Source organism: Medicago sativa, chromosome 3, assembly GCF_051527215.1.
Source record: "Medicago sativa cultivar Bolivia chromosome 3, Bolivia_mono, whole genome shotgun sequence".
Classification (NCBI taxonomy): Eukaryota; Viridiplantae; Streptophyta; class Magnoliopsida; order Fabales; family Fabaceae; genus Medicago; species Medicago sativa.
In genome coordinates, this window is record NC_140751.1 from 94,327,964 (window position 1) to 94,343,391 (window position 15,428).

Consider the following 15,428-nt stretch of genomic DNA (forward strand, 5'->3'; position numbering starts at 1 on the left):
CAGAACCATGATTCATGAAAACAATTTACCAAAACATTTTTGGGCAGAAGCAGTGAATACAGCATGCTATGTTCAGAACAGGATCTATATTAGACCTATTTTGGAGAAAACAGCATATGAACTCTTTAAAGGAAGAAAACCCAATATCTCTTACTTTCATCAATTTGGATGTACATGTTACATTCTGAACAACAAGCTCTACCTAAAGAAATTTGATGCCAAGGCCCAAAGGGGAATCTTTTTAGGTTACTCTGAAAGGTCAAAGGCATACAGAGTGTATAATTCAGAAACACTTTGTGTTGAAGAATCCATGCACGTTAAATTTGATGACAAGGAGCTTGAAGATAAAACTTCAAAGCAAGGTGAAAGTTCTGCAGAGATACAGGTTCCTGAAGCTACTCCAGAACCTGATCAGATAGCTGAGTCTGAAGATAGTCCAGAAGCTGAACCCACATCAGAAGCACAAGATGAAGCTGCCTCTGATGAAGCACAAGATGGCTCACATCAAGCAGATCCTCCCAGAAACACATTCAAACACAAGTCTTCACATCCTGAGGAGCTAATCATTGGAAACAAGGATAGTCCAAGAAGAACAAGATCACATTTCAGACAAGAGGAGTCAATGATTGGACTAATCTCAATGATTGAACCTACAACAGTTGATGAAGCACTTTCAGATGATGGATGGATCCTAGCTATGCAAGAAGAGTTGAATCAATTTCAAAGAAATGATGTGTGGGATCTGGTACCCAAACCTCAGCACAAGAACATTATTGGAACAAAATGGGTATTCAGAAACAAGCTGAATGAGAAAGGTGAAGTAACAAGAAACAAAGCCAGGCTTGTTGCACAAGGGTATAGTCAACAAGAAGGCATTGATTACACTGAAACGTTTGCTCCAGTTGCAAGATTGGAAGCAATCAGGTTACTTCTTTCCTATGCAGTTAATCATGGCATAATATTATATCAAATGGATGTCAAGAGTGCTTTTCTAAATGGTGTCATAGAAGAAGAAGTGTATGTCAAGCAACCTCCTGGATTTGAGGATATTAAATATCCTGACCATGTTTTTAAACTGAAGAAATCACTATATGGCTTGAAACAAGCTCCCAGAGCTTGGTATGATAGACTAAGTAATTTCTTAATCAAAAATGATTTTAAAAGAGGACAGGTTGATACTACACTCTTCAGAAGGACCCTTGGGAAAGATATTCTTGTTGTGCAAATATATGTTGATGATATAATATTTGGTTCTACTAATGCATCTCTTTGCAAGGAATTTTCTGAGTTGATGCAGGATGAATTTGAAATGAGCATGATGGGAGAGCTGAAGTTCTTCCTTGGCATTCAAATCAATCAATGCAAAGATGGAGTCTATGTTCATCAATCAAAGTACACAAAGGAGCTTCTGAAGAAGTTCAAACTTGAAGATTGTAAAGTGATGAACACTCCAATGCACCCCACGTGCAACTTAAGCAAAGAAGATGAAGGAGCTAAAGTAGATCAGAAGCTGTATAGAGGTATGATTGGTTCTTTGTTATACCTCACTGCATCTAGGCCAGATATTTTATTCAGTGTATGCTTGTGTGCAAGATTCCAATCAGATCCTAGAGAATCTCATATGACTTCTGTCAAGAGAATCTTCAGGTATTTGAAAGGAACAACTAATCTTGGACTCCTTTATAGGAAATCCTTAGATTATAAGCTAATTGGATTCTGTGATGCTGATTATGCTGGTGATAGGATTGAAAGAAAGTCAACCAGTGGCAACTGTCAATTTCTGGGTGATAATCTTATATCCTGGGCTAGCAAAAGACAAACAATTATTGCTATGTCTACAGCAGAAGCAGAATACATTTCAGCTGCAAGTTGTTGTACACAACTACTCTGGATGAAACATCAGTTGGAAGATTATCAGATGACTGCTAACAGTATTCCCATTTATTGTGATAATACTGCTGCTATTTGTTTGTCTAAAAATCCAATTTTGCATTCAAGAGCGAAGCACATTGAAATCAAACACCATTTTATCAGAGATTATGTTCAAAAAGGAATTTTAGATATACAATTCATTGATACTGAAAATCAATGGGCTGATATATTTACTAAGCCTTTAACTGTTGAAAGATTTGATTTTATAAAGAAAAATTTGAACATGCACTTTGTATCTGATTAAATGCTTGCTTGCTCCTGAATAGGATTTTAGGTTCTGAAGTTAGTTCAGAAGCGGTAGTCCATCAGAAGCTCTTTATTGAGGTTCTGAGGAAAACTCGCTTCTGATGATGACGTCAGCATCTGAAGTCCAGAAGCTGGATTTGTTGCTTCTGAATAGTTGAATTAGTGGAAACGTTGGAAGTTACCTTTTAAAAAGTAACTTCTGGCCCACTAACTTGGTAGTCACTCTGTGAACTTCTTACGTGGCCTGTATGTGTTGGTGTATAACTAAAAGGGCAATGATGATTTAATAGCTTTGAAAGTACTTTTCACGCGCCCCCAATTTTGTCATTAATGTTATGTTTGTTTGTCTCTTTTGAATTGCAATCGTTTTACTTTTAACACTTTGACAATTCACACACTACTCACTCACAACAAACACATTTGCTCTCAAACCTCTTGCGAAGTAAGCGCATTCTCTCAACCTTAGAACCCTAAAATCTTCATCTTCTTCAAATCTTCATCAATCATCAAATGGCATCATCAAGCTCAAAAGTTTCAGAATCTACATCAAACAAGCAAAGCGTATCAGAATCTGGGTCAATCTACAAAGAGAAGACTATGGATATTCCATGGGAATCCTTAATAGTTCAAGTAGAGTCACCGGTGGATTTTGCTTCACTCAAGAAGTATGAAGTAAACATGGAAGGATTGATAGAGACTCAGATGCTGTCTGAGTATTTCAAGATGCTAAATGGGCCAACATATGTGAACTTGGTCAAGGACTTTTGGTTAAAAGCTGAAGTGTACAATGAAAAGCCTGCAAAAGTCGTAAGCAAACAAGCTGGGTCAAAGAAAGGGAAAATGGTCATGGATATGAATCCTACATCATTTGATAGCTTAGAAATAAGGTCTGAAGTGATGGGCATTCCTATAACCATCACTGAGGACGTTATAGCTAAAGCTTGTAGGATGGATGCAGAGGGAAGATTCCAAGAAATAGTCAGGAAGGAAGATGTCCTGCTACAAGGTTACTACAACACTCTTTTGGGTGGGAAGAAAGATGCAAAGCCTTCTGAAATGGAGATTCACAACAGGATGTTGGTGAAATTCAGTAATGATTTCTTCTTTCAAAGAGCAGGAGGATCTGACCAACCTAACAATCAACAGAAGCTAGCATTTTACTTCATGGCTATTCTGGAAAAGATAAACTTCCCAAGATATGTAATGGATCATCTCTGCTGGGCCATAAATGAAAGCACTATCAGAGGAAGAAAACAAGTACCCTATGGAAGATTGCTGTCTGAAATCTTTTATCAAGGAAGGGTGCTGGAGTTCTTAAGAAGGACAAGGAGTGCTTCTGATAGATGTTTCGAAATCTCTACTGCTGAAAGGACTATCAGTAGCAGGAGCTTATGCTCTATGAAGTTCATCAAAGAAGCCCCTAAAGATGAAAAGTGGTTAGAGATGACAACTGCTGAAACTGAGATAATCAGGGACTTTCCTCCCATCTTTAAGGAAAGTGACTCTGATTTCCTAGTTCAATCAGTAGCTGAGTATGTCCTGGAAGAAGATGCAAGCACTCAGGAGGAAGTTGTTCCTGCTAAAGTAAAGAAGGTAAAGAGTGCCACTGCATCAGAAGCAATTACTGATAAGGGCAAGCAAAAGAAGGATGTCAAAAGAAAGAGGGGGAAAGCTGAAACAGTTTATCACAAGGAAAAACTGGATGAAGCTTTGGATGAAATAGAAAAGGAGGAAGCTGAGCCCAAGCTGAAGAAGAAAAAGGCACCTGTTGATATAAAAAGCTCTATGGTTGAGCTGACTCCTGCCAAGGCCAGAATGGCTAAGGAATTTGCTGCTTTTAAGTTATCAGAGTTACAGGAGAAGAAGAGAATAAGGGCTGCTTCTATTCCTGAGAAAAGAGTGACTTCTGATATGAAGAAAGAAGATGATGAGCAAGCTGTTCAGATGCTAGCTTAGATAAAGAGGAAAGAAGCTCAGCACAATCAGGAAAGGGATCAAAGGCTCAAGGCTTCAGGACTGGAGAATTGTGATGAATTTCTCAAGAAGAAGTCTGAAGAAGTCAAGGAAGTGGCTGTTAAAGCTTCAGAAGCGGTTCTGAAAGCACCTAGTGATACCACTTCTGTAGCTGGCTCTTCAGTCAAGGTATGTCAGATTCCAGTCACCTCTACCCCCATTTCACCTTCTTCACCATCAGTACCTGAACAAATAGAAGACACTTCTGTCTTAGACAATCTTGCTCTCCATTACTCAGGTGAGTTACCCATAGACAAATCTACTTCAGAAAAGGCCTCTGAAGCAACTCCAGAAGCAGCTGCTTCTGAAAACGTTGTTTCAGAAAACCCCCATCAACAAACACCTAAACCACATAAACCCACAACACCCCCACAATCACCAACAGCTACCATTGACCCCCAACTCAACACTCAAACATCAACTTCACCACAACAACCACCAACTGAAATTGAACACTCCCCACAACCAACTCCCATGGATGTTGACATCTCTCTAGTCAATGTTCAAGCCTCAACCTCTACCACTCACATTGTCTCTGACCAGCCTTCATCTTCAAACACACAAACACACTTTACCATTCCACTTCCTAACCCTGTTCAAGATCTGGAAATCAGTGATTCTGATCTTGAAATCCTTGAACAACCACCCACAAACATCCTGGAATCTGGATATATTAATTCTGAGCTTCTGACAATCCTTAGTAGATTGCATAATCTTGTGGATCAACGAAGGACAATTGATCTCACAAGTGCATATGAAGACTCCTGGACATCTCTTCAGAATCGGGCAGCTGAGCTTATTGAAGATATCAAGGCTAAATGCATCAGAGTCAAGCAAGCTTCAGTCAGAAGACTAATAGAGCATTTGAATCAGAGTCTCAGAGTAAGAAGTTCTACACTGCTCCTGGCAAACCAGCCTTTCTTCTTAGAAACGGATTACTTGACCAGAGAAGCAAGGTTGTGTAAGCTTCTGAAGAAACAGATGGCACAGCAGCAGCAAGAAGCTAAGGAAAGGGAACAGGCTCTTCTCCAGAGGCAACAACAGCTTGAAGAACTGTTGCAGAAGAAGATTGAAGAAATGGAGGAGATGAAGAAACAACAACAAACCAACCCTTAGCTGCACACCTTTGTGTTATTTTGGATAAGGAATGGATTTCAAATTTGTTCTTCATAGGACAACAGCCAAATCAGGCAAAAGATTATTGGTGAAAGATCAAGCTTCAACAACGACTCTTTGGTGTGCTGGCAATTTCATAACGTCTCTTTCACATCTCTATATAAAGGAGTGAAGACCTAGAGAATTGGTAATGCAAGAACGCTAAACTAAAGACTCACAAGATTTTCACAAGTACCAAACCTCTGCTGAAATTGTTCTGCATTCACTTAGAATTTCTGTGTCTCAAAGTCATATCTTAGAAATTCTTAAGTTCATTGAGTCTGTATCTGATTTGTATTGTGAGCACCTCTGATTGTATATCAAGTGTTCAACCTTAAACAATTTTCTGCGTAATTTTGTTTAGTTAGGAAGTCTCTTGCAGTTGTGCTTGAGCAGGAAGTCTCTTGATTGTGTTCTTGAGCAAAGGAAGTCTCTAGCTTGTGTGCTTGAGCAAAGGAAGTCTCTTGCTTGTGTGCTTGAGCATTTGTAATCAGATATTACTCATAGTGAAATCTCCTTGGAAGTGCAAGGGGGACTGGACTACTTCAGGATTGTGGAAGGAACCAGTATAATTGCTTTGTGTAGTTCTTCTTCTCTCTCTCTGTTTTATTCCGCTGCATTTAGATTCTGATTATCACTTCAGAAGCTGTCTCACCTAGCTTCTGATCAGTGTGTTCAGTTTTTAGGAGAAACGAAGAATTTTTCAAAACACAATTCAACCCCCCTTCTTGTGTTTTTCTCACCTTCATTGCCTTGTTGAAATTAATCAACAGTCCTCGGCAACAGCGCCAAAAACTTGATACAAAATTAGCAAGTGTACTAATTAATATCGAAGTAATAAAATAATTCGTATCCTCAGGGACTGTTTTGATTTCGACTAAACAAAATTGTTATTGTTAAGATGTATATAAATATGGGGTTGCCTTCGGCAAATTGGATATGGATGCAATTATAATTGAAATAATGAAATTAACGTTGGTTTGAAATCAAATTAGAGAGATGACTAGGTCATTCGATTCATCTGCATTTCACTTACTAGCAACCTGATTCTTATGTTTACAAATATTACAAAGTAAACGACGAACTAACAAATTAACTTAGGTCAATCCCTTGATCCTAAGTCCGCTTATCTAATCATAATTCCCTAATTCCTTAGGTGAACCTATAATTATTAAAGGCTATAAAGTCCGTTAATCAAAATATCACAACCTAACAACTTTCTATCCCTAGATTGTCCGTTAGATTGAACAACATAACTATGTCTGAGTTACAAGCTATTGTCAGGAGTCAAGTAATCTCTAAGATCGATTATATGGTGTCAATATCATAAAAGCATTAAGCATAAGATATACTGAATAAACTAGATTAATACTCATAAACGATAAGAGTTTAAGGTTACAATGATATAAGCTAGTACATAATCATCTCTTGACCTAATCACAATAAATCTAGCTACTCATGGCTAAAGCATAAATAACCAAATTCAAAAGAGAATCCATTACATGAAATTTGATGACCGGCTATGAGTTTTGGTGGAATCCACCGTTGGCTCAGTGCTCCAGCTCCAAAAGTATGTTTCTCTCTCCCAAAAAGTCGAACCCCTCTGTCAGAAAACAACTTGGCTTTTATAATAAAAATTATGGGTTCGCAAAATCGGAGCCCGGTGTGACAAATTGGAGTCCGATTTCTCATTAAAGTCCAGATTCAGATCATACGCTCCTCCAAATCGGAGCACGATGGATTCACATCGGAGCCCGATTTTTTACGTAGCCAAAGCTCCAATTTTCATCCATAAATCGGGCTACGATGCTAAATATCGGGCTACGATTTTCTGCTTCCTTCAATCATCAAAATTGTCCTTTCTAGCTTCAAACTCATGCCAAAAACACCTGAACTCGACTAAATTTACATAAAACCTGAGACAAAAGTAATGTATGACCTAGTGTCATCACATAATTACAAAAGTTTTCTTATTTCAAGTTTTCAAAAAATAATATTTCCATAATCAATGCACGTATGGTCTTTAATTTCAATAACATAACTGAAGAAACCAAAGTAAACGGAATTACTTGCTCATTATGGCATTGTAATTTGCAATGATTTAACCAACAAGGTTTTTTCAAAAGAAACTAAACGGCAGTTTCTACTTGATAGTTTTCCTTGTTTACCTGCAACATATGGCTCAAAATGAAGGTGGAGATGGTGGGAATGGAAATAATGCTGGCGGTGGCGGTGATGGCGGCAACAACAACAACAAAAAATCTCAGTCCAAAGATGCAAAACAAGAACAACTACCAGTAGCACACCCAGCTAAAGAGCAATTACCTGGTGTTCAATATTGCATAAATAGTCCTCCACCTTGGCGTTAGTATTTTCATTCTCTTAATACTATTACTTACTATAATATAAAAATGATTCTTATTATATCAACCGACAAATGTGAAATGATTTCAATGACTAAGCATTATGTTTGTTTGTTTGTTTTTGGAAGATTATTTTCATGAAATATACTTTCTTGCTTACCTCAACTTTTTTAATTTGATTTTGTTACTAAAATGCAGCTGAAGCACTTTTATTGGGGTTCCAGCATTACATTCTGACTCTTGGCATGACAGTTTTGATTCCAACTATAGTTGTTCCTCAAATGGGTGGAAGCAATGTAAACACTTTCTTTTTTGTGTGTTAGATTTTTGCTTTCTTAAATAAATTTCATGTTTTAAACAGTATGAATTAAGTAAATTATCTGAAATCTTTGTTTCAACTCAGTTGGAGAAGGCCAAGGTGATTCAGAGTACGTTGTTTGTTTCCGGACTAAGCACATTTCTTCAATCTTTATTTGGAACCCGATTGCCAACTGTAGTTGTTGGTTCATACACTTACATGATACCAATTATGTCAGCTGTTCAAGCTAGCAGATACAGTTCATATACAGATCCTTATGAGGTCGATGTGTACTTTTTTTTTTCATGCTCCATTTTTGTTGTTGGTGTTGCTAATGTTCATTTCCATGTTTATTTTAATGCTGATTTGATTCATATATGGGTGATATTATCAGAGATTCACTCAGACAATTACGGGAATACAAGGTGCCTTGATTATAAGTGCATGTTTCCAAATGGTTATGGGATTCTTGGGATTATGGAGAAATGCTGTCAGGTTCCTTAGCCCACTTTGTGTTGTCCCTTATGTAACATTCACTGGACTTGGTCTCTATCATCTTGGTTTCCCTGTGGTATAAATTCCTACTTATGCAGCTTTTCATTCAAAGGGCTTGCACTCTTGTATCTTATGTTTAATTTTTCATGCAATTCAGCTTCTATAAGTTAAGGACTTGAGGATATATAGGATTATATTGTATGATTCTTCCCCTTTAATTTTTTCAATCACTGTTGCAGCTGGCAACATGTGTTGAAGTTGGGCTTCCAGCACTACTTGTTATGGTTTTCATCTCTCAGGCAAGTATAGTGATTTAAAATCTTTGATTTATTTTTCTTAAATTCTGGTTCTGAATGAATGTGTATATTGTTTTATATGATGCAGTATCTTCATCGTTACATAAGCATCAAGAAGCCTACATTTGACCGATTTGCAGTTTTGTTTTCCATTGCAAGTGCATGGTTATTTGCACAGCTTCTGACTTCGAGCACTCTATATAACAACAAGCCAGAAAGCACACAAAATAGTTGCCGCACTGACCGTGCTGGTCTTATTAGTTCTGCTCCATGGTAAGATTGTCGGCACATTACTATGTTTTCTCAATTATTAATAACTTTCATGCCTTTTTTGAATCGAATTTTGTATTATAAGCTATAAACGGAAGCTTAAACTATAACTCACGATTATTTCCAACTTCAATTAATGAAAATTGATTGCGTTATTTATACAGGGTGTATTTTCCTTATCCTTTTCAATGGGGAAGTCCTACCTTCAACTATGGGGAAACTTTTGCTATGATAGCAGCTTCTTTTGTTTCTCTTTTTGAGGTAAGCAATAGGTCCCTTGATAGAATCTCCACAATATTTTTTGTTTTGATTTTGAATTTTGAACAATGTTCATATTTGCATGTAGTCTACTGGTACATTTTATGCTGCGGCTAGATATGGAAGTGCAACACCCGTGCCACCTTCTGTTATCAGCCGCGGAACTGGCTGGCTGGTAAGATTCACTACACTTTGTAATTATTTCTGGAATCATGGACAAGAAACTTATGATTGAATTTCATGTGGCACTCTCATTGTTATCTTAGGGAGTAGCTTCTTTGCTCAATGGCATGTTTGGTTCTGTAACAGGAAGTGCAGCATCAGTGTATGTTTACCTCATATCTCTTTATCATAAAATTCTCTTTGTCCTATTCATTTTCTGCATTATGCACTGCGCTTATTTCAGGGAAAACGCTGGACTATTGGCATTGACAAGAGTGGGAAGCCGAAGAGTCATCCAGATATCAGCTGGTTTTATGATTTTCTTTTCTGTATTTGGTATGATAGGCTAACAAGCTCTGCATCATTTCATAATTTTAACATATTTTCTAATCTATGTAACTTTATGTTCTTTTTTTTACATAAATTCAGATTTGACATTTCTAAAGGTTAAATTCCTATTTTTAATGTTGTTATTCTCTTAGTGATATCTCATGCTTCACATTTCCCTTTTCAACCAGGAAAATTTGGAGCATTTTTTGCTTCCATACCTTTGCCAATCATGGCAGCATTATACTGTGTATTCTTTGGCTACGTGTGTAAGTTCTCGCTAACTCATTATCTTTGTAAGATTTTTGGTTAGGTCGTTGTCAGCATATAGAAATTGACATTTGACAAGATTTATGTAACTTGGGATATGCAGCTTCTGCAGGTCTTGGTTTTCTCCAATTCTGTAATCTCAATAGTTTCAGAACCAAATTTGTTTTGGGCTTCTCATTCTTCCTCGGTGTCTCAATACCGCAATATTTCACTGAATATTATCAAGTAAAACAGGAACATGCAGGTCCTAGATGGGTGAGATTATCTGAAACTAAACCAATTGTTGAAAATTTCGTGATAAATATAAAAAACACTATCTTTTTTTATGAGTGATTTACCTAATTTTTCAATGCATTTTCAGTTCAATGATATTGTGACTATCATATTCGCTTCACACACAATGGTGGCTGCCTTGGTTGCTTTCATTTTGGATTTCACACTCGCCCGTGAAGATGATGCAGCCCGTGATGACAGTGGATTGAAATGGTGGGAGAAGTTCAGTATCTATGGATCTGATGTTAGAAGCAATGAATTCTATGGTTTACCATGCAGACTCAACGAGTTTTTTCCAGCCCTTTAACCAGTCTCTTTGGCGGCTATGGATGTTTATTTTTCAAAATTTAAACCAATTCAGCAATTTTTGTCAAAAAATTCCAATGTAGTCTCTAGCGACGATTTTTTTTCTTTGGCTTCATTGGTACATTATTGTATATGTGGAGTTTAATAATAAAGACAATGAAACTCTGCATTCAAGGCTAGAGATGAATCCAAATATCATTTAAGGGCACCATGTAGGGTAGGGATATCCAAAATTCAAAAATAGCTTTGTCATGTAAACCATGATAAAGTTGTTTTTTAAAGCGAATCGGTTTTAACTCCTATGTATTTATACGAAACCTCCCTTTTCCTTTTCTAATTTTTTGTCACCCTTTATAGCTTAATTTTTTTTAAACATATATAAACAAGAGACTTCTATTTAAGTAAAAGTGTAAAACCTTGTCTTTCGTACCTTAATTATTTTTCTTCCTATTTTTAAGGTTGAGTTGTCTTTCTTTGGTGTTTGTTAACTTGCAGAGCCTAAGAAATAGGTATTTGGTGTCACATTTAGCTTTCTTCAGTTCCATGCATAATACCCATTGGTTTGTTGTATGGTCCCATGCTGCCGGGACACCATCTTCTTCCGGCACCACCTTATCATCATCTTCTTTGAACATATTTTTCTGACCTCTTTACTCTTCCAAGCAATTCAATTTTTCCCTTCTTACTTCCACTCAAATTTCAGGCAAGCCCAAATTTCATACAATTTATTCTCCTTGTGTTGCTTTGTCTTCTGATTCAAGCTAGATGCAAACGTAATGCATCGTCTACATTGTAACTTTGATGTTTTATTTATACGTAAATCATTGTGGAGGAGAACTTTGATCAATATTGAGAAATGCTTATTGGAAAAAACCTAAGTCACACGTTGAAAAGAGTTAAGGGGTAAAAAAGTTTAGAAGCGTGTAAGGATGCGTAATGTAGAAAACTTATATGGTATCAGAGTTTATTCATCAAGGCTCTTCGAGCAGATGTAACATCATGGATCTGATAACACGTCGATGCTGGAAATCTGAATGGAATATTAGTTTTGTCTATGCTCAAAGGAGTGAAATTCCTTGATGTGATGGAGCTTTAAACCACCAATTTGATTAAAATATTGTCTATCATGTTCTCATTATTTCATTCTTAGTTTCTTGATCTTTTGTAATTGAGAAAAATCAAGTTCTACAATTGTATTTGCCAAGGGCTTTTCTAATTTGATACAGCATTAGTTTCTAAATCTAATTGAGATTTAGTTTCATGAAGTTGGTATTTTGAAAATTGTTTTTTTATTGTCTCTTGCTCCCACATTGCAGAGATGGTACGTGGTACAAGTGAAGGGTTGAATGCTACTCATAAAAAAAAAAAAAAAAATCCTTAATGGTGAAGAGGAAAGAGAACATTCAAAGGTACGGAAGGAAGTGAAAAAATCAAAATATCAACTTCTAGAATACAATTCGTTGCCAGCTTTCTTAAGGGACAATGAATTCATATTGGATTATTATCGATCAGAGTGGCCATTGAAGCAGATAATCCTCAGCATTTTCTCAATTCATAATGAGACGCTTAATGTCTGGACGTAAGTACTCCATCTTTAAGTAGAAACATATTTAATTATCTTGGTATCTCTGGTACTTTTCTAGACTTCTGCTTTCATTTTTTCAATCTATAGCTCAATAGAATATTTGTAACAAGGACAATATTGGTGTCTGATATCAACATGAACTGATGCATTTGATTACATCTAATTTATTTTATGAAATTATTATAAGTGTCATGTCTAGCGTCCATGTGTGTCAAAGATTCATATAAAGGAGTTAAACTTGCCGAAGTATCAAATACATTTTACATTTCCTTACTTGATATGAAGGACATTGTTTCAGGCATTTGATTGGGTTCTTCCTTTTTCTCTTTCTGACCATATACACTGTTATGAGAGCTCCAATGATCGTGGATTCCCTTCAACATTTGCCTGATGTGATAGGAAAAGCTGATTTGAACAAGATTCATGAAGAGCTATTGAAGTGTCTGCCTTCACTCCCCCATATACCTAATCTTCATAAATTTAAAATTGAATTGAGTGCATCTCTTCATTCTCTTAACTTCTCCTCATTATCAGGCTGGAATGTTATGGAACACGTCACCAAGTGCTTGCCGGAACACTTTTCCTTAGTAAGTCTCATCCCACTTCATGGAGTATCATATATGATTCTTTTCATTTGTTCTCAAATTGTTATGTACTTTGGACTATCAAAAGTCTATCTGATTTCAGAAAACATAAATCGCTTTCATTCTTAGGGCCTGTTTGGAGAAACAGCTTAACAAAACGCTTATAGCATTAATTTTTATTGGGAAATTAGTCACTTTAGTCCCTGAATAGGAAAGAAGTAGTCACTTTAGTCCCTGAATGCGGAGAAATTGCAAAACAGTCCCTGAATGTAGACTCTGTTGGTCAATTTCAGGGACTAAAGTGACTAACGAAGTCTACATTCAGGGACTAAATTGACTAACGGAGTCTGCATTCAGGGACTAAATTGACTAACAGAGTCTACATGCAGGGACTATTTTGCAATTTATCTGCATTCAGAGACTAAAGTGACGATTCCTTTCCTATTCAGGGACTAAAGTGACTAATTCCCCAATTTTTATTATATAAGGGCTTATGTATAAGCTATTTCTATAACAAAAGATAAAATAAAGTCAAACCGTTTTCATATTAGCTATAAATTGTCCTCATAAGCAATCTGGGATAAACTCTCTCAAATAGTCTCACTAGTGCTTATGTCAATAGATAAGTTCAAATGAGTCGATCCAAATAGTTACATAACCGTCACTTTATTTTGGTTATAACCTGAGTGAGAGCTTGTATATTTTGGTCACTGGTATTTTTCTTCCTCAAATACAAATTTATATGTCAAAAGTTATAAAAGGCCACTTAATGGTTATGCATATATATATAACCATAGCAGAGTATTTTTTTGTAAAGCATTTTCATACATTTCCACTATGCTTTTATATAATGGTACAAAGACATGTACTTCAGTAAGTTGTAAAATTTGCACTATGTTATTCTAGACACTACAAATATTCATTGAGATTGATAGAGTTTGACTTCTAACAGCTGCTACATTGTTGATTACAGAATGGTTTGAAAGACGAAACGATGGATTTTGTATCTCCTTCAATAGTCCCACCAATTACAAGGTGGCCGTTTTATGCCTTCTTAGGAGGAGCTATGTTCTGTTTATTAGCCAGCAGCACATGCCACCTCTTAGCTTGTCACTCGCAACGCCTTTCCTACATTATGCTCAGAGTTGACTATGCTGGAATTGCTGCATTAATTGCAACTTCATTTTATCCTCCTGTATATTACTCATTTATGTGCAACCCTTTCTTTTGTTACCTCTACTTAGGCTTCATAACATTAATGGGAGTTGCTACTATTGTTTTCTCTCTTCTCCCATTTTTCCAAAAGTCCGAGTTTAGGAAGTACCGTGCTTCGCTCTTCTTTATGATGGGATTTTCAGGCGTGGCGCCTATAATGCATAAATTGATATTGCATAGGGAAGAGCCTGAGGCATTGCAAACTACAGGGTATGAGATATTAATGGGAGTTCTTTATGGTTTGGGAGCTTTAATTTATGTCGCGAGGATACCAGAGAGGTGGATGCCGGGAAAGTTTGATATTGCTGGCCATAGTCACCAACTTTTTCATGTCTTGGTTGTGGCGGGGGCATATACACATTATCGCGATGGGTTAATTTACCTTAGATGGAGAGATTTGAAAGGTTGTTAATTAGGCTGGTAGGGAGTCTGTTGTAGGTACTTTGGCTTTCTTTTTGTTGTTCAAAACTTAGATATCAATTGCATGAAAGATGAAGAAAGTGATTGTGTATTATTGTATAGAAAAAAGCTTCATGGTTCTTTTTTGTGTTAGATTTATGAATCTAAAAACAAAGAGGTAAATCTAAGAGGATACATGGATTTTTTGTTCTATAACTGGTATGTAGTATATTACATGTATAACAGGTATGTAGTATATTACATGTACCCGTTTGTCTGTTTATGTCACAAATTACACTACATCCTTCAAATATTATCTTTGGAACAATAATTTAAGAATATTCCCTAAGGCGGCATTTTAGATGATGTAAATGAAGTGTTGTTGGCTTATTACATGCATGAACTGTGAGAATTTGTTGTATATAGACTTATATGCTTTTGTGAAATTTACATATTGGAGTGCTCCAATAATTTTTCTAAACTCTGGCATCCGTTGAAGTTGATCCACCGTGTAATTAAAGTGATTCCATTTGAAGACTGAAGTGTTAGGTGTGTGTTTTTTCAAACATGATTTGTTTTTTCTTTTATAAAAAGTTATTCTTCAAGAAATACCTCCAAAAAAAAACATTTTGCAACTAGGGGAGGATTATTTTACATGGGAAATGTCAACAAGTGTCCTTAGAACACTTGATAAGAAGTTTAAAGTATACAGTAAATTTTATTTTGGAATTTGTGTATTTAACTCATTGAAACATGGAAAAGCAATTTCAGGTACATGAAAGTTATCAATTGTCATTTGTTTCTACTCGATCCGTCTCTAAATAATACTCCTTCCGGTCACTAATATAAGCAAAAATCATCTTTTTAGGTTCATTCATTATATGATGTATTTGGTCCATATTATTGACTAGATACATCATTTAATGAATGAATCTAAAAAGTTGATTTTTCCTTATATTAGTGACCGGAGGGAGTAGTCGT

At 36.3% G+C, this 15,428-nt stretch overlaps 2 protein-coding genes across 5 annotated transcripts; both read left to right on the forward strand.

The window, feature by feature from the left end:
* Positions 1–7,444: 7,444 nt before the first annotated feature.
* LOC146942193 (putative nucleobase-ascorbate transporter 10) lies at positions 7,445–10,848 on the forward strand. The gene is made up of 13 exons (XM_085756138.1): positions 7,445–7,710; positions 7,908–8,005; positions 8,113–8,289; positions 8,402–8,578; positions 8,742–8,801; positions 8,887–9,071; positions 9,233–9,329; positions 9,415–9,501; positions 9,593–9,651; positions 9,733–9,824; positions 10,007–10,084; positions 10,189–10,340; positions 10,447–10,848. Exons 1-13 carry the CDS (start codon positions 7,524–7,526, stop codon positions 10,663–10,665), a joined length of 1,668 nt encoding a protein of 555 aa, XP_085612264.1. The 5' UTR covers positions 7,445–7,523; the 3' UTR covers positions 10,666–10,848.
* A 339-nt stretch (positions 10,849–11,187) lies between these two features.
* On the forward strand, positions 11,188–14,588 carry LOC146942194 (heptahelical transmembrane protein 4-like). Of its 4 annotated transcripts, none has more exons than XM_085756140.1 (4): positions 11,188–11,437; positions 11,981–12,243; positions 12,548–12,836; positions 13,807–14,588. In XM_085756140.1, exons 2-4 carry the CDS (start codon positions 12,011–12,013, stop codon positions 14,458–14,460), a joined length of 1,176 nt encoding a protein of 391 aa, XP_085612266.1. In that variant the 5' UTR covers positions 11,188–11,437; positions 11,981–12,010; the 3' UTR covers positions 14,461–14,588. The 4 variants fall into 4 exon arrangements, with proteins under 4 accessions (XP_085612266.1, XP_085612265.1, XP_085612267.1 ...); XM_085756139.1 differs by having other exon boundaries at positions 11,188–11,367; XM_085756141.1 differs by lacking the exon at positions 11,188–11,437 and having other exon boundaries at positions 12,010–12,243; positions 12,548–12,690; positions 12,784–12,836.
* Positions 14,589–15,428: the final 840 nt, after the last annotated feature.